Source organism: Ipomoea triloba, chromosome 6 (assembly GCF_003576645.1).
Source record: "Ipomoea triloba cultivar NCNSP0323 chromosome 6, ASM357664v1".
Taxonomy (NCBI): domain Eukaryota; kingdom Viridiplantae; phylum Streptophyta; class Magnoliopsida; order Solanales; family Convolvulaceae; genus Ipomoea; species Ipomoea triloba.
In genome coordinates this window covers 23,629,445-23,652,657 of record NC_044921.1, presented here as the reverse complement: position 1 = coordinate 23,652,657, position 23,213 = coordinate 23,629,445, and the positions used below count along the sequence as shown (strand labels likewise).

Genomic DNA, 23,213 nt, shown 5'->3' with positions numbered 1-23,213 from the left:
GTGTAATAGTTCGCAAACCACACATGACAAATAATCTGCACTAAGAAATTTTATGCGACGAGTTTGATTGGATAAACTCTGTTACTGTGTAATAGCTCGCAAATCACACATGACAAATAATCTGCACTAAGAAACTTTATGCGACGAACTCGACCAATAAGGTGTTAGCAATAATCATTCTAACCTTTGACTATCGTGGATGAACAAATACCATCCTCAATTGTTGTGATATTAACCTTTTTGTGCGTCGCATGGTAAAATAATATGGAATTTATTGAAATTGTAGCTATAGACAATTTCAAGAGTTCCCATCTCGCTACAGTAAAAATAAAAATAAAATAAAGAGCAAGGCTTGAGGATAAAAGGGCAAATATTATTTAAAAGAGTAAAAGGAGAAAATCTTACAAGAAACTGAATGATGGCTGGCCACACTTGTACAAAAATAACATGGCCTTCAAGAACAACTGAACAAGCATCAACCCTCGCTAAAGTTTCAAAAAACATTGATTATTGAAGCAGGCAACCTTTTTTGTTTTTCCCTATAAAAATCGCCTTCTAAGGTTTCGGGTAGTGGCCTGGTAAGTGCGGGCTAGCAATCCGATTCCCACACAAATGCCAAACCCAATCCCGACACCTACCCTCACTCCTGCATTGAACCAGGAGAGTTCTCCATCTTCGCCATCCAAATATTCCATCTGTCTCCAGTACATGCTTTCATTTTCGGGTTTATAATAGCTTCCATACTCTGCTATCTGCTAAGGCAAAATGATGAGTGCGTTTACTAACTGGACAAATTCTCCATTTTTCTGGAGAAAGGAAAACAGAGAATGGAATATGGAAAACCAGAGAAAGAAAAACCGGAGAATTGAAGTAAACACAAGCTTAGTTTCAAAACAATTGCAACAACTAAGAACTCCAAGCAAGAAGGTTTAGGTGCAACCAAGTTACCCAAGTTGAGCTTGGTGATGGTTAGGGTCCTCTTTATGTATTAGTATGACTTTTTACGGGGAGAGAATTGATTAACAACAAATAGCCTCAATAGTCAATACACCTTTAATGCTACAAGAACATAACTAGAGAATCTTATTTTATCATCTGTGGCAAAGGACCTGCAATTAAGCCAAGATTCAGTTGATTCCAATTCATTTCTGAAACCTAAGAGTGAGGGGTGGGGCCCATCAAGCTGCTACAGTGATGATTTCTAAGAATGTTCAAGCAGAACGTGGCAATGCAAAAGAAACCAAAGGAGAAATTGATGGGGAAAATACAACTACTTAAAAGACACCATGTGCCCACTGCCCACTCCCTGTGGCATTGTCCAGGATAAGATTACTCTGTTGCATTCTAAAATCCTGTGAACAAACCCGCAGCCCTTTTTGTAACAGCAAAGCATATTTTATGACAGGAGCAGAAGTGTGCTGGATGGTTGGTATGCTACAACACCTGGTATTGCCTCCTATATTACAGCACATATCTTGTAGCATGTACAAAATATAATAAATTATTCTCCCGCATCCTAAGATGTAATTTAGAACACAAGTAACTAATGGTGTAGCTAATACTCATCATTAGAAGAAATTTAAGGAGGGAGATTTGAAGGATGTGTTCTGTCTCAACTAAAAGTTTAAATTGATAGTGAGGCTGTACATTTATATTTTATACGGAGTATATATTACACTCAACAGGGAGGATGAAATTTTTGAAGGCAGACATGAAGACTGCAGGGGAAGGAATACTCTATCCATTCAAATATTCAATATTATCTATTGTCAGGATGCTAAAACTCCTATGATACCAATATAATTGAAACTCATAAAATAATAATAATAATAATAATAATAATAATAATAATAACAACAACAACAACAACAAAAAATTTCTTAACTAGCTTCAATTATAAAAAGTAAGCATGCAGTTGCTTCTCACAAACAATTCTACAAGACAGGTGTTAATTAAAGCTGACTTCAACTATAGGTAATTATAAGCAGAAATCTGCTACATGATGCATCTTTAGCATTACGATAATGTAAAAACATCAAAGCATCGCATCAAAGTACAAATATGGTAAATGGAACCGAAGTAAAATGTAAATAATACCTGTAGATCGATTTCAGATGCAACATCTTTCTGTATGCCAGCTGTTTCGTGCTCAGGAATTGGGTATAACATCCCCTTGCTGTGATGCTTCTTCCTGAGATTAAGCTGCACACTCTTGGTCAAGATGACTGGTGTTCCAGAGAAGCATCCAGCGACATAAACTTCAACTATTGGTGATAATGATTCAGGACCTGTGATGGGTTTTCCTTTCAAGAATCCAGAGCCAGCGCTCATCACTGATTCACAATTCATGCGCCATCTTTGAATATTATTCTTTGACTCCCCAATGAAACCGTTGCTATTGGACTTATCCAGAACCCCAGATAACACAAGATCATCTCTATCAAAAACCTGGAATTTCATGCTCCCTGTCAACCTTATACTGTCTGTGCTCACAAATGTAGCTACTTCAGATTTCTTATCCACCCGGTCCCTCCGCAGAAGGCAAGAGGTTCCTTCAGAATATGTGGAACATCTGGCACCATTCACTTCAAGGAGTGTATCAAGGTTCAGGGGTACATGGTCGACAGTGAGAAACTTTGGGGTTGAATCATTCACTACAAAATTGCTGATTCTGATATAGAAAACTCTTATATCAAACCAAGACAGTGATGATATGCTGAAGGCACAGAAAGAAGGGTCTTGGTGACATGTATCAGCTAGTCTTCCATAGTTCAGTGATTCACAAGAGTTCTCCATCTTTCAGGAGTTTAACCCTGACTCGACTTAAATCCTTCACCAACAACTGAGATGAGAAAACTTGAAAATATGGAAAATCTGGGCTCATGTAGGTGCCCTGCTTCCAAACCAGCATGCCATTTGCTATTCAGAAAATTATGAAATAAATAATTTAGGAAATTACAAAATAACAAGAATAGTAAGAACTGCAAAGAATAAGCCTTCTTCAAGACAAGTTTTTTCATACAACTTAAATAGTCAGAAATCTCAGATGAAGTCTGCCAAGTAGGACCTAGGCTTTAGTGACAAGGAAGAGAAAAGAAAAGAGTCGAAACTATGAGGCCACATAAGTTCATAACCTAACTGTAGTATTAACAGGGAATAAAACTTACTGAGTAGATTCTTGAATTCTCTGTTCAAGTGTATACATACAAACATATTATCCATGAAAAAGTGAAAATAAGAAAAAGCCATAACAATGATGTGAAGGAAAAATAAAGACAACCCACCAGTAAATTTTCCTTGGATGAAAAATTTTACCCAAGAGCCAATCAAAGTTGAAATATTTTCTACCTCATAGATATCAAAATTTTAAAGCAACCAGAGACTGAGCTAAACTATAACTCATGGTTGTTGGCAAGAGCTGGAAAAATAGTTCCAAGGAGCATAAACAATGCAAGAAGCAGACAAACCCACCCAGACTCTGGGCTCCAAAACAGCACTGAACTTGCCCAAAAAGAAAACAAAGCTCAATACAGACAAAGGCCTCAAATTTTTATTAATTACTGTATATATTATAGTGAAACTATACCCATAAATATGTGTGTATATATATAATTTATATAAACTTAGAAAAACTTGTATCCACAACTTTATTTTGGTGTCAAGTGTGATCTCTCCAATCGTTCTCAAGCTCCAAGCTAGGAGCTTTAGATCTTCTAATATCCAATTTTGTGGCCCTAATCAAATACACCAACCCTTCAATTTATAATCTTCCTTTCAATCAAAATCTGTCAGTTTTCATCTCCCTCTAACAGACATGCTTATCTCATAATAACAAAGCAACAAAATACAAAACTAGAATGCCAGAGATAGTTAAAAATAAATAAATAAATAAATTTCCTAATCATTTGTTGCAAAACTAAAAACGAATTTCTTGATACAGGTCTATTTAACGGTCTGGACATAATTTTAAAAAAATCACAATTTTGTGTGCTTGTATTAAGCATTTAGAAATGTTGATGGCGACGGCGAAAGGACTGCAGGCTAAGAGAGTAAAAGAGATTGGTTTCGGAGTTTTAACATTATACAATAATGGTTTCAGAAAACATTATACAATAATAGAACATGATCTTATCCGAAACTGAAGGTAAAGAAATTTCAGAACTACGAGGTGGGTTTCTTACATGAAATTGATGGTTAGGTTCATGAATTTGGTCCAAATGTACGTTGAAGAAATGCTGATAGCGATTTGCCGATTTGCAATTCGGGTGACACGTAAAACGACCTGTTTCGGGTTGGCCCGGTTTCAGACGTGAACCGGCGGTTACGGTTCCTTCATACGCGAGGCTCAGTTATAATTCCCGGCAATTCCGAGCCTTTTTGGGCCTCTCTAATATGGGCTTACATGTCACTCTTAATAAGCACAAGCCCAATCAATAATTCACAGACAAGAAAGTGTAAGAAAACCTTCTGGACAGACCGACGGGCCAGCCAACCCGTAAAACTTTGGCAAATTATACCGTAGAACCATGATTCACATTAGTATGTAAATTATTGATACATGTTCATTTTCAGTATATTGTAAATTTATTTTTATGTAGTATTCAAAAATAAACTTGTATACTAATATAATGGAAAAAGGCCAAATAGGCAACCAAATACCAAAGTCTAATTGAGTTACTGAACCAAAAAAGAGTTCAAATAGACATTTGAACTAGAGACCAAAGTCCAATTGAACAACTGAACAAAAAAAAAGTTCAATTAAACCAGTCAACATTCAAAAGTCATTCAATTTTTGCATATAATCGGTTGTTTCATATTCATGCAAGTTAAATAAGAGTTGTTGACATATGAATTATGATGCGAAAATACTTTCTATTTTATTGATTGCTGGTGGCATAAAATCTCACGAACCACTCAAAATTTAACCTGCATGAACTTCAAAAGACCGATCATATGAAAAAATTGAATGTCTTTTAACTGTTGAGTGGTTCAATTCAACTTTTTTGTGGTTCAGTAGTTCAATTGCAATGCAATTCATGTCTACCGAACAGGCCATCTCAAAGAGTTAAGGTACTACCCATGTTTCTACTTTTTATTATTTTTTACTCATTACTTACCTAACCTTCTCTAATCTATTAAAGAAAAACAGTGAACTACATTTTTTTGTTATTTTTTATCAATTAAATTATGACATATTACAGAAAATTTGCCTTTTAAGGGTATATTTATCATTTTTCTATTTTTTCCACCGGGGTGGGTCTATCTCGAAACCTACATGTTTAACACGTACTCGGTGTATGGATATAGTTTTTTGTCATGCTTCCAATAAAACATAGGAGTACTTGGTGATAGACAGAGCAACGGACGCAGGACGTCAAATGTTTAATTACAAAACGTTGGGAACCACTCCCCTTTTTGAGAACAATAGGTCATATTTTGGTGGGTGCCATCCCCCAGCTGTTTTCTGCAACTTGTCAGTTGTTAAAGCGACCGCATAGATATGAAATCTTAAACATGATTTATCTGTTTGGATTGTTATTTCAGTAATTCTTTCCTTAGTTTAGACTAACACTACACAATTGGTATGTATGTGATATATAACTAAACTTCCTTTGAGGACTCTACTCGACAAAGAACCATAAAGAAGTAAAAAGTCTAGATTGTCAAATACCCATATTAACTAAGACTCCGATCCCTTCTCTATTTTTGTTGTTACTCATGAAATTAGCCAGCAAAGTAGCAAACCAGCTCAAACCAAGAAGACTAATAGGCAATTATCATGGGTAGTCGAACTAAAAAGACCAATAGGATGTATTGAAACTTTGTGGTTATCAAGCCAACTATCCGATCAACTCAGCTGTATTGCCCCTCATGTTTCTTTTCTCATCCTACTATCCTAGAACTTGAGATTGACAAACTAGTGGTAGAGCAACCCAAGAAAGCGACTCAAACAAAAGGGGTTCAAGAATAGGAACAGGAATATGAGATTGGTGGTAGTCGTGGACTACTTCATTACCTTCCTTTAACGCCAAAGAGAGAGCCGGATATACGATTCAACTATTTTTCTCAGACGTTGGTTGTGTGTGGCTCTCTTTCCTTATCCCCTACTAACAAACCCCTCTACTCCTTCCAATTATATAATGCATGGCTTATCTCTTCATTCCTTCCCTTTCATTGTTCTTCCAAACTACTTTCCACAGTGATCACACAGAATGTCTGATCAAGAGAATGGCCTGCCAGCTGATGAGCTGTGGCCAGAGCTGAGGCTGCCCAACTCATTATACACCGCCAGCGTTAGCGAACTCCATGCGGCCATAGAGAACGACTGGGACAACTTGCGAAGGTCTGCATGCCAGACGGCGGCAGGGAGGGCATTATGGAATCATGTGATCCATGACCCGTTAGCAGAGGTACTAGCAGGAGAGACGTACCTGAAGAGCCTGTATGACAAGATTTTGAAGGATCGTTTGAAGAATGCAAGCGAAGTGTCTGGGGTAATCATTGCAGTTAGAACACTCTGGTTTGATAGAAAGCTTGAAGCAGCCATCAATTCTTTTGATGGTGGAGCAGCACAAGTTGTTCTTCTTGGAGCAGGTTAGTGATCTCTTGAACCTATAATTATAGGGAAAAAAACAGTTATATTATCTCACATAATTTTGGGTAACAGAAATTTTCCTATCTGCAACTTACTATGACTCTTCATACATACACATTTGGTCATTTCAAATAATGGATCAATAAGTGGCTGTGGAGGCTCATACCAGTAGAGGCATTAGTAACAAACCCAGTTGAGGTGCATCAAACCATTTATCAAAAACCAAAGACAAACAATTTTGTAATAAGCACACATTATGTTGAAATTGACTTGATAATGCATTCTAAATTGTAAAATAAATAGTGACAGTCTTTAGGTGGAAAATTATTCACTTTATGAACCCTTTAGTATTTACTTTATTGTACTACAGCTGAATCAGGGAAATGAAAACTGAATTGACAGTGGCTGTCCAGCATCCAAACTTAAGTTTTCCTACATAGAATTCTTTCACTATCCGATAACCATACTAGTAAAGAAGATATTGACAAATTTCATCCATATGTATGTGCTTACCTGTAGGGATGGATGCAAGGGCATTTCGCTTGAGTTGCTTAAAAGATATTGACGTCTTTGAGGTAGATTTCCCAGAGGTCCTGCAAATCAAATCCACTATTCTACAGGCTGCAGCAGAGGCAACAAATGAACATAAGAAGATAATGATGACAGCAAAATCATTGAGAAGAGTGGCAGCTGACATCAGAGAAAGCAACTGGCTGGAAAAGCTTCAAGTATCAGGCTTTGAGATAAAGAAGAATACAGTGTGGATTCTAGAGGGTATCCTCTACTATCTCTCGCACTCCCATGCAATGGAAGTACTAAAACTTATTGCAGATAACTGTGCCTTTACGCATACAGTACTCTTAGCAGACTTCATGAACAAACAATCAACCACAATGTCCCCTTCACTGTACCATTTCTATAGTGATTGGCCTGATCAGTTACTTCCAACCCTAGGGTTTTCTGATCTTAAACTCTCTCAAATTGGTGACCCAGATGCCCATTTTGGGTTGTTGAATGATCCACTAAATTTGTTCAACAAGCTGCGCAGCTTGCCAAGATCACTTCAAACTAACCCTGCTGATGGAACACCATGCTGTCGTTTGTACTTGCTTCAGGCTTCTGGAGCACCCAATTGAATCATTCCTTTCCTGCAGCGTTTTGATGTAGGCACCATTGTTTCCTAGAATTGTAATAAAGAATTCTATACAATTTGTAATTAGAAAAACACCATAATGCCACTAGCTTATCGTAATTCTTTTACCAAGTACTACGCCTATAATGTTACTATGTTAGTAGTCCCCTTTTCCCCAAAGAAACAATATAGTTGGCCAAGAAAGAGGTGCTGGCTACTTGCCTATATGCTATATGCACAAAGGGGCAGCTTCGATACTTGAATACTTGAATCCTTGAAAATTTGTACATAGCAGCACCAGTTCTCGTTTAAACTCAGAAATTTGTTGTATAACAGTCCTGGTGTTAAGATCATCAATCAAAAGAAGTTCTAGGCATCTTCTTGCAAAAGTGACATGTTATGTTTTGCACACTGATGATATAAAAGGAGCATGTGGCATGTGCAAGATAGGTTTGAGATGGAAGATGAAGCAAAGCTGCAAAAACTTCCATCTATCTTGGAAACAATGTTTCATGGATAGCATAAGAAAATGCCTAGTAGAAGAAGTCTGCACATTGAGATGGGTTGTTCTACATTAGTAAATGTGACAAATATATAACAGGCAGTTTAGTAAACCCACATACATGAGATTAAACAAGACACATAATACAAATACTGTAATTTTTCAGCCATTTGAGGGTGCGAAAGTTAACAGATGATTATGTGTGCCCATCCACTAGAAGCAGGATGACTAAGAACTTATAGTTAGACCATAGACAGCCAGATAGCTAGCATGTAACTCCTAATTCTTATCATTCTGCTATCCCTCAGAGAGAGCACACATTATAACTAATTACATCTTTTATCAATGTTACATTCACTAGAAGTCATGGCATTGGCAGATCAATCATTCAGTTAAATTCAAGTTGGAATGACAAACAATGAGTAACCAATCATCTCCATACATAGTACTTTGGAAAGAAAACATGGAGTAATCATTTGAAAATCAATCACAAGAATGTATCATGAAAGAAAATATTCCAATTCAGAGAAAGTGAAAATAATAATAGAGTTTATATTAATATAAGAGAAATCCAAACAGATAGGGAAAATAATAAGAAGGTTTCAGTGGGAGATAGGACCTAGTTTAAGTTACTTTCTTCAATTGCCAGAGCTATAAGGACAGATGCCATCTGCCAAATTTTAAAAACAATAAGCATTTGCCAAATATTGGAAATTTTCATCTATTTTCCTTTACTCATAGTTTAAGTAATCAAGTTTCAAGGCAATCCTTGACACCCTGCTCAAAGTTGTTGAGAGAAGATACTGTATCCATAAGTGCATCTGCTATCTTCTGTCTGTAGCAAAATAAATAAAGTGAGAAAGCAAAAGGAATCTTTCACTGAGTCATGGTTTAGACTTCAACAATTTTACGATTGCATATATTATAGGAAGAGTAACATAAATGGTAGTTGCAGAAGCTCACTATCAATACCTGTTGGAAGCAACTTGAATATCGAGTTCACTTGTCATGCCATTCAGAGAAGCAAAGCACCTGTGGTCAGAGGGTACAGAAAAGTAGAAAACTTATTCAGACTTTGTCAACAGAAACAATCTCACTTTTCTCTTCCCACATCAACCCCCCCCCCTTCTCTCTCTCTCCCACTCTCAGAGTCTCAGATGGCTATGTTTTTATAGTGCAAACCTAAAATGCACACATCTGTTAGGGAAGCAACTGAATATAACAAATATCTGAACTATCTTTGAGAAGCGAAATCTGAGAATTAGGAAATAAACAATAAATCTTCATCACAATCTACCTTATTACATCAGTGAGCTTAGATTCAGCTTCCAACTTTATGGGATCCTTGTCATCAAGTAAAGAAGAAGCGTTGTTCACGACCAGCTGAAACGTGCAGACCTGAGTATCCAAAAAGTGTCTAAAATTGACCTCCAAATAGATAGCCAGGCTAAATTTACTTATTCGTTAACATTGCATGAAAGCCACAATGCTGTGAACAATGTAGTCACAATCTTCCCTTCCTTTCTTAACAGGTATCCAAATAATAAGAAATTAGGAGTGCTTAAATTCCAAATTTGATGAAAAATCATATGACCTATATCCTCCCATGTTGACAATGTGAATAAAAAAATCCAAAGCGATAATGTAGTGAAGCACATCTAAATGCCAAATGAAAATCAAAACCTCGACTCCAGTTTTGGATTGAAACTGAACGAAAGAATTCCTATCTTGAGGGACGCAATCCCTAGCAGCAGACTTTAGTAAGCTCTGAATTTCATCCAATTCCTTTTCACTAAATTCTGTTCCACTTTTCACTGCCAAAATCAATACAATCATCAACAATGCAAATATAGGTTGTATACTTAAAGCACATTTGTTAGCAAGTATCTGTAATTTACTAAGCAAAAGATACGCAGCCTGGAGGCTATTGCGAGAGGCATCAACAGGAGCCAATAGGAACTTAGCGGACTTCTTCTTCTGCTCTTTAAGCCACTGCTTTGGTCCTGCTGAAGATTAAGCCCAACAACAAAGAACTATATGAAAACATGTAAATTAAGTAAGAATTGAGGAAATATAACGATGAATTCAGTACAGATGCCGAGCGAGAATGCGGACGCCGGGGAAGGATGGTGGAGAGCAGGAAACAGGGGAGCGACAAAGGAGAGTAAAACGACGGCGTTGCGGCGGGAGATCAGCTTGACATCGAGCTGCGGTGGTGAATTGGGGGGTTTTGGCGGGAGTGGAGCGACGGCGGAAGAGGAGATAAGGAAGACACCTGGCGGCGACATGGTAGACGGTTAAAGGCTCAACGGTCAATATTCTCCAGTTTCCAGAACCGGTAAAAATGCAGAGTCCAAAACCAAAAGCGCAGAACGGAAAAGAGAATTAGAAAATTTAATTTGGAGATGCGGGGGATCGAACCCCGTGCCTCTCGCATGCAAAGCGAGCGCTCTACCATTTGAGCTACATCCCCTGACGGTTAATCGGACTCGAATATCTTTACATATATTGAATGATTGCTTTTTACTGTTTTAGGTGATACTTTCTATATTTTAATGAATCAAATGTAATCTTAGGTTGCATCTAGTGTAGAATTTACTTTTGGCCTAACTCAAATTTTTATGTATTTGTAAATAAATGGAATTACATTTTGTAATTTACTAGGGAAAAGAACATCAAACAATAAGTATGGAGAAGAGGAAGATAAATTAGGGTTACAAGGAGAAAATTTAAAATTAATTTGGATTTAGTTCTTCGCATAAAAAAAAATCTCATCTTAATATATAATCAGTTAAATGCTCCAACTGAACTAGATGAAATTAACAACCAAAAATATAGAAAACCATGGATGCCAGCATGACGTCGTTAGACAAGGATCCAACCGCAGTTCGCAGTTAACTACCAACTCAAAAACGGCGTCGTCAGACAAGGACCCAACCGCAATCAACTGCCAACTTAAAATGACATCATCAGACAATGACCAAACCGCAATCAACTGCCAACTCAAAAACGGCGTTGTCAGACAAGGACCCAACCGCAATCAACTGCCAACTTAAAATGACATCACCAGACAATGACCCAACCGCAGTCAACTGCCAACTCAAAATGACGTTGTCTGATTATCTCTGATTAGCGTCATCCAACTGTCGTGTCAAATGACGTCATTTCTTCCCCAACTTGTTCCTTTAGTATTTGAGTATTTCAACTTTAATCTCCTCCCCTTCTACTCTCCTGACCTTATTCTTGCTTCCCTCTCATTATATCCACCGCATCCAAGACTATTACACATGTCTATCATAAGTTTCTTATAAAAAAATATTTTATAGATGGTTCTTGTATCAAACATGATCAAAGCTTATGAGTTTTGAAAAACTTCCACTTCTCCAAACAATGCTCATGGAAGATGAGTTGAGGTAACCCAATTAGCGAGTTGGTCGAACAATTGGTTTGGAAACCACAATGTTTTATATTATTGACTAGGATCCAGCAGTATGGACTATGAACAATTGTACCTAGAAACTATTCCATAATATAATTTGTGTAGCTATTTGGACAACCTACGCACCTCCTTGTAATTGCAAGTTTTCTAGCTCGTAAATCAAAGAATAGTAATGGAAGATGGTCATTCCTTAGTTACGGTTTATTTACCATTTAGAATAGGTGGTTGTGAGATGTCCCCTCCCCATTTGATAATAACCAAAAAATAAAAAATAAAAAATTGTTATTATTAATATATAATAATTAAACTAAATTATCTTATCCATTTTTTTTTTGAAAAACCACATTAAATAATTTAATCAATCATGAATGATAATTTACATCTCTAATTGTTTTGCACCAAAACTTACATGTAACGCCACCTCTAGTGGGTTTAGTTAATCACATCATAATGACAAGCATATATTCTTCGCCTTATATTTATTGAATATTTATTATTATTCCATTTGCAATACATTAATATTTTTTTCCCAAAATGTTGAATCCCAGACCCACAATACAACATACAATATCTAACAGTCGTACCGTATGTTCTCCATTAAAAATAGTTGTTAGGTTGAATTGGTAATCACAATATTCAAAATTTTGGCTTATATCATAATTGTCTATTGATTTGTTTGTTTGATTTTTTTTATTTTTTTTGAGGGATCAACTATGAACAACTTATGTATTTATCTTATTAGGATCATTTGCCTGCTAGAATTATATTAAGAGTTTCATATAGATTGTAAACACATAACAGTTGTAGGTTTTCTCATACATCAAACTGTTCAATTCGGGACATAATTGTTTCAATGTTTTGTATAAAAATAAGAAAAACAATTGATACATGATTTTAACAAATAAATCTCAGTATGACATTATCTAATTAACTAATTAAAATATGAGGAAACGGTCAATTCAATTAGACTCTCAGAGTATAAATTGAGATTGTCATGATAAATTTTTTATTAACACTTATGTTAAAAAAAAAAAATGTTATGGACGACGACCAAGACCCTCATCTAGATATAAACAATGACAATTGTCTTGACTATTTTAGACAAATACCTTGGTACTTCTTCATATTTGGATGATGACAACCATGAATGAAGATGTACCATAAACGTGACCTTCATCCTCGTCCCAAATCTAGGACGATAATGAAAATTCTTATCCATATCAAATTAATTTTTTTACTATAACAAAATTACATAAGCAAACAAATAAAATAAAAACCATCATATCAACCATAGTCTACACTTGAATATCAATTCAACATATTACACGATAATACATTCCTAACCATGTAAATTGCATTTTAAAAAATTCAGATATTTATCGAACTTTTTTTTTTTTTTTTTTTAACGTTAAAGGTGTAATTAAATGTTTCTTAAGAGCTTGTTTGGTCATCATCTCGTTAAAATATACTCCGTACTATATTAATGGAGAATAGTTGTCAAAATAATAGTATTAATTTTGTAAACTTTCGCACTGGGCAGATCCTCATGTACATCCAGCTTGTCATCAACTACAGTTTATAATATAGAGAGGCATCCGATTCAGAAATCACAATTCACGTTTCTGTTTACGTACTATAGGCAGAGTTCAGAGCACGTGGTGTTAGTGAATATAAGCTTTATTTTGTATATTTAAAGAAGGTCAACAAAGTAAAATAAGGAATTAGTTCAGATCATATTTTTTATTCTTGATGTATATAAACCTGCAGATCTGTATTATTGCATGTATCAATTTGAAAAATTATAATATGGTAGTATTTAATGCATTCATTATAGAGTCAACTTGACCCTATAGTGTTCATGAGGCAGCTTTCTTTTTCATAATCACACTTACAAAAACTCATCAAAAATCTCAAAAAAAATTCTATTACTAAGGATGCTCTAAGTATTCAGATGCATGTAAATTGGTTGAGTCACACCCCACGTTAGTGTATAAGCATTTGGAGGTAAATGTAAACTAATAGTTGAGTCAGACCCCACCATTTACTTTCTCCATCAACCTATAGAGACAAAGTGGTATGTAGTGTTTAAGTGTGGGTGCAAACTAATCTTACAATTAATAGTTCGCTTATTGATTGTACTGTATATTTTTATTATATTTTATTTTGTTCATATTGCATTATAGTATTCTTATCTTGTATAGTATAATTAATCCGAATAGATTTGGATTGATCTCGTCTAAAAATAATTATTCTCATGGCATTAGTACACATCCATGAGTTTAAGGTTTCATCTTACTATATTATTTGAATAAAAAAAAGAGAACAAAATAAACAGGTGGAGAGACGACACCACTATGGGGTTTCTCCAATCCAGTACTAGAAAATGAAAGCTCCACTTTGGCTGGCATAAAAGAGGTCCATGCTTTTCATGCTCCAGAGGAGCTTATCCAACAGAACCTAATCCCTTTGGCCTGCCAATGACAAAGCTCGAGCTGACGATGATTTATCTCACCGCCTGATGACATTTGTCCCCCTCTACACTTACCAATTTGAAACCACATTTTTACTGTACACAATTCGCACGTTGATCCTTTTCTTCAGTACATAGCCTCGCTTCTCTATAAAGTATAAACTTCTTGTCTTTTTATGAAATGATGAATCGGATAGGTAAAACATAATTTTCGTATTAAAGAATTAAAAAAAAGAGTTTTAATTTTGATTATTGTAAACATTAAACACTCTTTCAATGAAGCATGTGGCATAAGATATTTATAATGTGATTGTTAACAATTATACATGTGTATTTACTTAATGTCATCTTTTGAGTAATGATAATGAGTTTCTCTCGTTACCTAATAATAATAACAATAATAATAAAGAACAAGGTCAAAGTGCGATTTGACATTATTTGAGTAAAATATTTGTTTGCCTTTAACGAATATTATTAAATTCGAACCTCATCGCAATTAGAGTTGACATAATTGTAAAACATATACTATTAATATATTAGAGTGTATTAAAAAAATAGAATATAAAATTTGACATAAACTTTGGTAAATTAATTAGCCAACCTATATACATAGCATCACAAGTTGAGCATAAAAGATTAGCAAATGCAGCTTAGCTCGATGGATATATTGTCAATGAACGACAGATGGAAAACATATAAATTTGTAAAACAATCATTGCCTCTGTTACAATGCAGTATTTGTTCATAATTACTTTCTCTACTGAAACATAAAGAGTCAATATCGTCTCTATTGAGGCTCGAATCCACCCCTTCCATATGGGAGTGCAACCGGTACCACTAGACCACAAGGTATTGACACATTACTAGGAAAATTGTTTTTATGTTTGACCGTAAGTCCGTAAGTAATGATATACTGTTCCATCAATCTTATTTGTAATCGTTGCTTATGATTAAATGAATTAACTCCTTTTTATTAAAAAAAAAAGATTTTTTGTTTGAATAATCCGTATTCAATTTGTTGACTTGTAGAGTTGTACGTTACAAGGGATAGAGTTTGTTTTATCCACTTTTGGGCAGAGAAAGGTAGTTAGTTGCAAAGGTAAAATTTACAAGAAAGTTCAACTGCGGTAAGTTTTGGGTGCCCGAAAATCCGGTTGCCTCAAAAATTGTCTTGGCGGTGAAAAATGCAGCAGTCCACGTCTATCCCGCCCCCGCTAAAATGCGCCTCTCCTCCGCCAGTCTTCTCTTTTCCGACCTGGAATTTTCTCCGTTAAACAACCCGGCCATAAAATCCTCAAAATTAAAAGAATCAAAACAAAAATCACAGCATTACCACCGCATCGCCGCCGAATCTACCATTTTCACCGCCGCCGTGGATCTTCACCATCACTCAATCAAGACCTATACAAGTCACGTGTATTACCCCACAACAGAATTCGGTTCCTTGTAAGTTCGGACAATTCAGCTGCATTTGGCATTTCTCGCGCACTATTCCCGGATAATCCGATAAAGCTTCTATTTCTGGTAACGTAAACACGTTTGATGATTCATGCAGAGAGATTCCACGAAAGCTCAACACCTGTTGAAGGCGCAGCACGCATAAGAGCCAAGTTGCTGCAGTGATCGCTTTGGATTGCATCATCGGTTCATCACCGTCAGCAGCCAGAAATATCCAATCAGATTCCAATTCGAGCGGTATCGGATTCCTCTCTCCTCTGTCATATTTCTATCGAATTTTTGAGAGATGGCCAGTATTTAAGGAACGATGCGAATTCCGAAGCGTTCAGTTACGTTTTGCCTCTCCGTGTTCTATCCTCCTCCCGACTTTATATCTTCTCTTTCTCGGAACCTCCGCTTTCACTCCCACCAGTTCGCTAGCAGAGGCAACTCCATTCGTTCTCTAGGTGCGTGATTTTGCCTGGTTTGAGGAATATGCTTCTGTTGCTGTCTTCTGTTACAGTTTATTTTGGAATTTGTGTTGCTTTGCTTTGCTCTTTGAAACGCATGATTCTTGCCACTTGTCAGTGAGTTAACTTGGATTTGTTTTGTGACAAGACTCTTCTAGGTTGAGTTGGAGACATATGGTGGATTGTTGCTCATTCTCTTTTAAGCCGCTTCTTATTTTTTTTGGATTTTGGCCTATCACTTTCATTGTTAATTTCATAATTTGTGGCTAGGCCTTCTTGAAGTCAATATTTAGTCTATTGGTGGGTGATTCAAGTTCTTGTGGGTGAAGTGAAGGGATTAGTGTAGCATCTTGTGAACATAGGCAGATGTGCTTGGTCTTTTTAGCCATTCAAGCATTACTGAGCTACTGGATTTATATTTGAAATTTGTTTTGACTAGGCACTCCGTGTTTCTTATCTAACTTGTCTTTCTTTTCAAATTCTTGCAAGCCTTCTTTCTTAATGTTGAAAGGAATTATCTGAGATTTTTCTAAAGTGGATTTCAGTGTTGAAATATCTTTTAAAGTACTATTGATGATCATCTCTCTCTCTCTCGCTCTCTCTTATGCACATGCACACACATTGAATTTTGTGTGCTATAATTGGCTAGTAGGTTTATTGGAATTCACTGTTAATTAGTGTGAAGAATTATACAAGGCTGTCTTTCTGGAGGTACAACAATTCTGTTGAGTGAGGAATTATAATTTTATGAGTGAAATTAACTTTGGTAAAATATAGGTGTTCCTTGGTGCACATCTTGGAGTATAGGCTTACAAGTTGGAACATAACCTGGTGCTTGTTGGTTTTGCAATTGGTCCCAAAGGTAAGCTAGTAAGATTTGCTATAGGAAAGAGTCACTTGATGTGAACTTCGCCATTTGTCTTCTTATCCTTTGGGTTTATTGATATGCTTCTGCATTATCAAAGTATTTAGTATAGTGAAGTCTTTTCCATTATCTATAGAAAGTAAAGGGTGTTATAGTTGTAGGGGACTGTAGCCTGTAGCACAAATTTATTCAGTAAAGTGGATTCAAAAGGGGATGTGGATATTTAGCAACTCTGGACTTACACATAGATTAGAATGTTAGTCTTTTATAGCCACATTTCTTTGATGGTAAATGTGTGTTTAAATACTGGTGGAAACTAAAGTCACTGTCACCATTTTATGTAAAATGTATGTCTTCTGCAACTTTTTTTGGGGTAAATTGTATGGTGTTATGCTTCTAGTAATTAGTGAATTTCATTGCAATCACCTTCATGTTCCGAGTTCACTTTGTTTTCTGGAATTATTGTCCTAAAAAATCTTCAAATTGTGAAACTTGTATATATACTCAGGCAGTAGTAAGCTGCATACAAGTGCAATGGGTGGTATGGGCATGGACGGCAATAAAATACAGATTGAGAGAGAAAGTGCTTCTGATGCTGGTCAGCTAAGCACATGGGCATCTCCAGGAGGGTGCAAAATTGACATAGGAAAACAGATATTCTGCAATAGATCTTTGAACATGAAAAGTATAGTTGCTGTTGGGTTTGACATGGATTACACATTGGCACAGTACAAACCTGAGACATTTGAATCTCTTGCATATGAAGGCACCATAAAAAAACTGGTTAATGATTTGGGTTATCCTCAAGAGGTCAGTGTATGATATTGTTGTTTATAATTGACTAATTGTGTCAGTAAGTGTAGTCTTACCATGACATTCCAAGACAGATATTTGTACTCTGTAGCATTGATTTCTTGAAGCATATGTCTATCCCTGTGGTGATATTTTTAGCCCCTTCCCTCACCCCTATTTGATTTGTTGATAACACACACACACAGAGCTGTTACAATTTTTTGAGTGCTTTAGTTTACTGGTATTTACTGCCATCTTTAATTACCTTTTTTTTTTTTTAAAGCTGTTGCAATGGTCCTTTGACCCGAGCTACATGGTCAGAGGATTAGTTCTTGACAAGAAGAGAGGAAACATATTGAAGGTTTGTGCTTTGTTATGAATGATTAGGTTTCTGAGCTTTAATAATTTTAATTTGAATTTATGTTCCTATATTCCTTCTCCTTACAGATGGACAGACACAAATATGTCAAAGTTGCTTATCATGGATTTAAGGAAATGTCAAAAGAGGACAAAGTTGCAACTTATGGAAATACTTTGATACGAGATTCATTTGATGAACCTGACTATGCCCTTATTGATACTCTTTTCTCCCTGGCCGAAGCATACTTGTTTGCTCAACTAGTGGACTTCAGGGACAAAAATCCTGGAAAAATCCCTGAAGAGGCAGAGTAAGATAGTACCCAAAATTATTGGTATTACTATAAAATGTGTTAGCAAATTATTTTGCATTTATTCTCTTTCTCATTGTATGGAACATATGTCCTATTAAGTTGCAGACATGCTTGTCCTAGGGATTCTACTAACATGCCTGTTTTTCTCAACTTATTTGTGGAGCTTATCTACTACTAACCTAAAGCAGAAGCATGCTCAAACAGTAGAAAGAGAGAACACATTTTATACAGTTGTATCTAACAGTTACTAATCCTTGAGCATCTATTGAAGAATAATTTGGGGAGCTCCTGTAAGCAGGGTTTAAGTACCTTGATAATCTTTTCCCACAACCTATATATCCCTTTATATAATTCTTTTGTTTGCTTAATTTTATTATACGGAGTAACTAGTAGCTGCAAATACAGGCATACTGCATACCTTTATGGCTTGAATTATGTTAGTCTATACTAACCCTTACTCCACACCCCTACTTCTCCTGTCTTCTTACTTTCTAATTGATGCTTTCAGCTATTCTCGTATGTACAAGGATGTTCGAGCAGCAGTAGATTTGTGTCACCGTGATGGGACCTTGAAGCAGGTTGTTGCCCAGGATCCTAAGAGGTAAATAAATTTGAGCAGTTACAGTTACTGCAAAGATGTAACTTTATGCAAATAGTAGTACCTGAAATGTAACACCCTTGAGGAATAAATATGGCACATCAGTAATGTCATGGAAACAAACATGGCTTGAGCACCTTTGGAAAGGCAACCCATTAATGGAATCAAGAAGCCTTGGAAAATTAACAGAACATATGCAATCCATATTGTTGTTCAAGATGGGTGACTTGTAGTTATAAAATCAAACAATGAGGTGCTAGGTGAATGGAGTGGCTTAAAGACATAATTGAATAGATTTAAAGTGAACAGGATGCTTATGGTTCATTGAGAAGGAATCATGTATATGTGATGTATATTATTAACCTTGGTTGAATTTATTCATCATACTAGAACAAACTAATTCATTAATTCAGTGCCAGATTTTTAACTTCTATATGCTCCTAACGCATTGACCTATTGAACACCAGATATATCACAGAGGATATCTCAATTGTTCCCATGCTCAAAATGCTGAGAGAATCTGGCCGTGCTACTTTTTTGGTTACCAACAGGTAAATGCTTCTTTTCTATAAACATTGAAATGAATATTTATGAACATTAATAATTGGTGCTGTCTGAAGATTTGCTTTGATAGTGAGAAAAAGTGAAAAACTCTTGCACTCCTTAAAATTCCTTTGCATATTGTTTAACAGTCCTTTCAATTTAGTAAGTCCATGCTTTCAATGTTTGTATGTCCCATTAACGGTCCTACACATTTAAAGAACATAGTTGATCCTGTATTGGACTCTAATTGTTGATGTATTTCATGATAAGACTTGATGTTTGAAAATTTCGAAGTTGCTTGGTAAAAGCAGGCCTTCTCCCTAGCCCCCTGAAATAGGAAAAACCAAAAGCTCTCTTGTTATTTAAAATGGTTTCTCTTCGTTGACGTGTAATTGTTACCAAAAACTACCTTTTTGGGCAGTGCTTTTTTTTATAGCAAATTTGAAAGTTTGCATGATTGTTACATTTATGCTTATATACCTAATTATATCTATGCAGTCTGTGGGACTACACAAATGTTGTAATGAAATTTCTCTGTGGGCCCAAGGCATCAGATGGTTGTTCTACTCTCAACTTTGAATGGCTTCAATACTTTGATGTTGTCATCACTGGCAGGTCATCATCTTTCCTTACTACATAGAAAACATCTATTGTTTGTGCTTCTTCTATGCGAAAGCATAGCTGCTGCCTTGTTACTTTTCCTGTCTTGGGTTAATTTGCTTAATGAAGTTCTCAAAAATAAATTTTCTCTACAGTGCAAAACCAGGTTTTTTCCATGATGAAATTCGTGCTAATCTTTTTGAGGTAGAACCTCAGACTGGAATGCTGATAAATACTGATAATGGCTCACCTATGCCTGAGGTCAGTGTAATTTTGATTATTTTGCTGCATGAAGTGTGTATTTTTCTTCAAGTTTTTAATTTTGTTTCAAATTTACCAATTAGGTAGGGGGCACTACCGTAAGATTGCCTATAAAGAGCTTCCAGGAAGGATGCAGAGTTTTCCAGGTATAAGTGCCGTTACGTACTGTGGTTTTGTGCATTCCCATGATTTAAAAATATGTGATCATTCTATAAGTATGATTGTTTCTGTATTTTCTGAGTATGATTGTGATCTTTCTGTACACTTTTCAGGGAGGGAATGTTGGCCATTTGCATAGATTGCTCAGCATTGAATCTAGTTCACAGGTATCTTCCAATCCATCTGTTCAAGATAATTTACCCTCTCAGAACTTTGTGGAAAATTTAACCTGACTATAAATATATTGCTATTGTTTTTTAAATTCTCAATAACCATTATATGACTGCAAAAAGATTGTAGAGATCTATATACTTGAATTTTTATTATGTTGAGTTTTCTGTCTACTTGTAGGTTCTTTATGTTGGAGATCACATTTATGGAGATATTTTGCGCAGTAAAAAAGTTTTAGGTATGCATTCCATTGTGACTAATTGTTTTATCTCTCAATTACCATCCATCAATGTCATCCTCATTGTGTCTACTAGTTTGACAATTTTTTGTTTGGGTAGGTTGGAGAACGATGCTTGTTGTTCCAGAGCTTGAAAAGGAGGTTGAACTTCTTTTGAAACATAGGGAGTCACGGAAGGTATGCAAGTAAATGAATCAAATACTAGAGGGAAATAACTCTTTTATTAATGGTCATGCATCACCATTTGTCTTGTTGGTGGATGCCATAAAATTTGATGTCTATAAATTGGGTTACTTAAATATTATTATAAACTAACTTTTTATAGCAGCATGATACGTTCAGGATAACTGCTTAAATTCCTTTATTTCCTAGTCCTACCCTCAATACACATTTACCAATCTGCAACTCCAAATAATTTGTGGTCCCATGCAGGAACTTCAGTCTCTGAGGAGTCAGCGCGATCACATAGAAGATGAATTACATCATCTAAAGTGGTCTCTCAAGTAATTTCCTTTTTCTTGCCCTACAAAATTGGCATAAGTACACCATTCCCATGATTACATGTTTGGCATTATCCATTTGAGAAGATTACTATTCCTGTTTTGTTGGCACTCCATGCTACATGATTTTTAAACCTTCTGAGATCTAGGTTCTCTAATCTAAGACAAATCTGTGATCTTGGTATGCCAAAAGTGTCATAATCAATTTTATGTAAAACACCTTTTTCTAGTTTCACTCTCACACCTATAGTTTTTGAAGGGATATTGTTCTTACCCCCTTTCAATTCCTGCTTTGTCTAACTCATGATTTTTGTTTTGACCTTTGGGATTATGTGTTCAGGTCTCAAGGTGGAAGTGATGCAGGAAGGACATCTACTGAGCTTTGTGAACTACAGGTTGGTATACTTGTGTTTACTAATAGGTACTACCGTACTAATGTAAACCCAAACCCATCTCCTGATAAATTGATGCCTATTTATCACCCACTTGCTTCTTGGGGGGGTTTGATGGGTAAACCCTCTTCATCCATTTATAAACCGGAAACCACTTAACAACACTCACTATTTTTTTTTTTTTGCCACAAATATGTGATTGAAGACCACTCACAGCGGTTGGTTGCCAATGGTCGGCAGGCCAGCACCTATATATGATGGTGGGCATGAATGATATTAATAATATGAAAAGTAGAAATGCTAATGGATTTAATTAAACGGGTTAAATTACAAAGGTTAATTTAACTGGTAGCAAGGATGCAGGTTTTTATGATTCCTAGGACATGGGTTCAAATCACCCTCAATGCTAGCCATGTTCATTGGCGAGCAACCCTCCTCAATGAGATCCCCTAGTGCTCAAGGGTTTCATGAGTCACTGCTTTTAAAGCCTGATAAATCCAAATTATTTGTAATTTCTGAGTGGATCTCTATTGGTAATCCCAATATGTTTTTGGTGTCATGCTCATTAGGATTGGGGGTACCACTCTTTCGTGCCTAAATAGAAATAATAGAAAAACCTTTCATAGGAGACTGTTTGAGGGACATTCCAGAGTACGAAGTGAAACAAATGGAGTAGTTGATTTAGCCGAATGTGCTTGGTCAATGGTCACTCTGTCTCATTTGAACTGTTCTGTTGTGTAGTCTAAGAGAGAGCAGGTCAGGCTTAAGCATCAGGAGGCACAACGAGAATGTCATCAGAAGGTAATTGGGAATTCCTATATAGATCCTCTTATTGAAAGATGTATAAATGTATTCTACCACAATTCTTGTATGAATATTTTCAGTTCCATGAAGTATGGGGACAACTAATGAAGACTGGCTATCAGAATTCTCGCTTTGCACATCAGGTCAGAATTGTAAGACAGATGATTTGATATTCATAGCTATGCTGTGATCATTGGTTAAGCAAATCTGTTTTTTCCTCAGGTTGAAAGGTTCGCATGTCTGTACACCAGCCAGGTTTCAAATTTGAGCCTTTATTCTCCGGACAAATACTATAGACCAAGTGAAGATTTTATGCCCCATGAGTTTGATATCCTCTCTGTGTAAGATGCAAGGGTTGCCCCAATCAAGACAGCACTGATCTACCGTTTTGCTAATATTTGGTATCATTTTCCTTAACTTACATACCAATTTGTTCAGAGTCAGTTGTAAATTTGACCTCGTGTCCTGTGTCAGCAATGTAAAGGAATTCCTTATGTTTTACTTGTGAACTTGAATCATTGTCTTCCTCGTCCCATCTTACCTGTTATACTAATTCTTCTTTCTTTGTTTAATC

General features: G+C 36.0%; 4 protein-coding genes, 1 long non-coding RNA gene and 1 other non-coding gene across 8 annotated transcripts; 2 read left to right on the top strand and 4 right to left on the bottom strand.

Annotated features, from left to right (window-relative positions):
- Positions 1-352: 352 nt before the first annotated feature.
- Positions 353-4,088, bottom strand: LOC116022508 (uncharacterized protein At1g01500-like). 2 transcript variants are annotated; one of them, XM_031263240.1, is made up of 3 exons: positions 3,285-4,088; positions 2,098-2,919; positions 353-752 (listed from the first exon to the last, which is right to left on the bottom strand). In XM_031263240.1, the coding sequence occupies exons 2-3, from the start codon at positions 2,794-2,796 to the stop codon at positions 540-542; spliced, it is 912 nt and encodes a 303-aa protein (XP_031119100.1). In that variant the 5' UTR covers positions 2,797-2,919; positions 3,285-4,088; the 3' UTR covers positions 353-539. The 2 variants fall into 2 exon arrangements, with proteins under 2 accessions (XP_031119100.1, XP_031119101.1); XM_031263241.1 differs by having other exon boundaries at positions 3,472-4,088.
- A 1,705-nt stretch (positions 4,089-5,793) lies between these two features.
- Positions 5,794-7,229, bottom strand: LOC116022511. Its single transcript, XR_004099232.1, has 2 exons — positions 7,109-7,229; positions 5,794-6,612 (listed from the first exon to the last, which is right to left on the bottom strand). It is a non-coding gene; the product is annotated as an uncharacterized LOC116022511 (long non-coding RNA).
- Positions 5,987-8,012, top strand: LOC116022507 (putative S-adenosyl-L-methionine-dependent methyltransferase MAV_4444). Its single transcript, XM_031263239.1, has 2 exons — positions 5,987-6,594; positions 7,115-8,012. The coding sequence occupies exons 1-2, from the start codon at positions 6,213-6,215 to the stop codon at positions 7,729-7,731; spliced, it is 999 nt and encodes a 332-aa protein (XP_031119099.1). The 5' UTR covers positions 5,987-6,212; the 3' UTR covers positions 7,732-8,012.
- Positions 8,013-8,761: 749 nt separating this feature from the next.
- Positions 8,762-10,602, bottom strand: LOC116022510. The gene is made up of 6 exons (XM_031263243.1): positions 10,322-10,602; positions 10,128-10,235; positions 9,913-10,043; positions 9,527-9,627; positions 9,202-9,261; positions 8,762-9,064 (listed from the first exon to the last, which is right to left on the bottom strand). Exons 1-6 carry the CDS (start codon positions 10,515-10,517, stop codon positions 8,980-8,982), a joined length of 681 nt encoding a protein of 226 aa, XP_031119103.1. The 5' UTR covers positions 10,518-10,602; the 3' UTR covers positions 8,762-8,979.
- A 27-nt stretch (positions 10,603-10,629) lies between these two features.
- On the bottom strand, positions 10,630-10,702 carry TRNAA-UGC. Its single transcript has one exon. It is a non-coding gene; the product is annotated as a tRNA-Ala (tRNA).
- A 4,631-nt stretch (positions 10,703-15,333) lies between these two features.
- LOC116022689 (5'-nucleotidase domain-containing protein 4-like) lies at positions 15,334-23,211 on the top strand. 2 transcript variants are annotated; one of them, XM_031263514.1, is made up of 18 exons: positions 15,334-15,584; positions 15,694-16,042; positions 17,419-17,720; positions 17,986-18,063; positions 18,150-18,370; positions 18,882-18,974; positions 19,439-19,522; positions 20,013-20,129; positions 20,270-20,375; positions 20,459-20,521; positions 20,648-20,701; positions 20,886-20,943; positions 21,044-21,120; positions 21,376-21,446; positions 21,784-21,838; positions 22,577-22,636; positions 22,720-22,782; positions 22,862-23,211. In XM_031263514.1, the coding sequence occupies exons 2-18, from the start codon at positions 15,904-15,906 to the stop codon at positions 22,982-22,984; spliced, it is 1,764 nt and encodes a 587-aa protein (XP_031119374.1). In that variant the 5' UTR covers positions 15,334-15,584; positions 15,694-15,903; the 3' UTR covers positions 22,985-23,211. The 2 variants fall into 2 exon arrangements, with proteins under 2 accessions (XP_031119374.1, XP_031119375.1); XM_031263515.1 differs by lacking the exon at positions 15,334-15,584 and adding an exon at positions 16,823-16,907 and having other exon boundaries at positions 15,908-16,042.
- Positions 23,212-23,213: the final 2 nt, after the last annotated feature.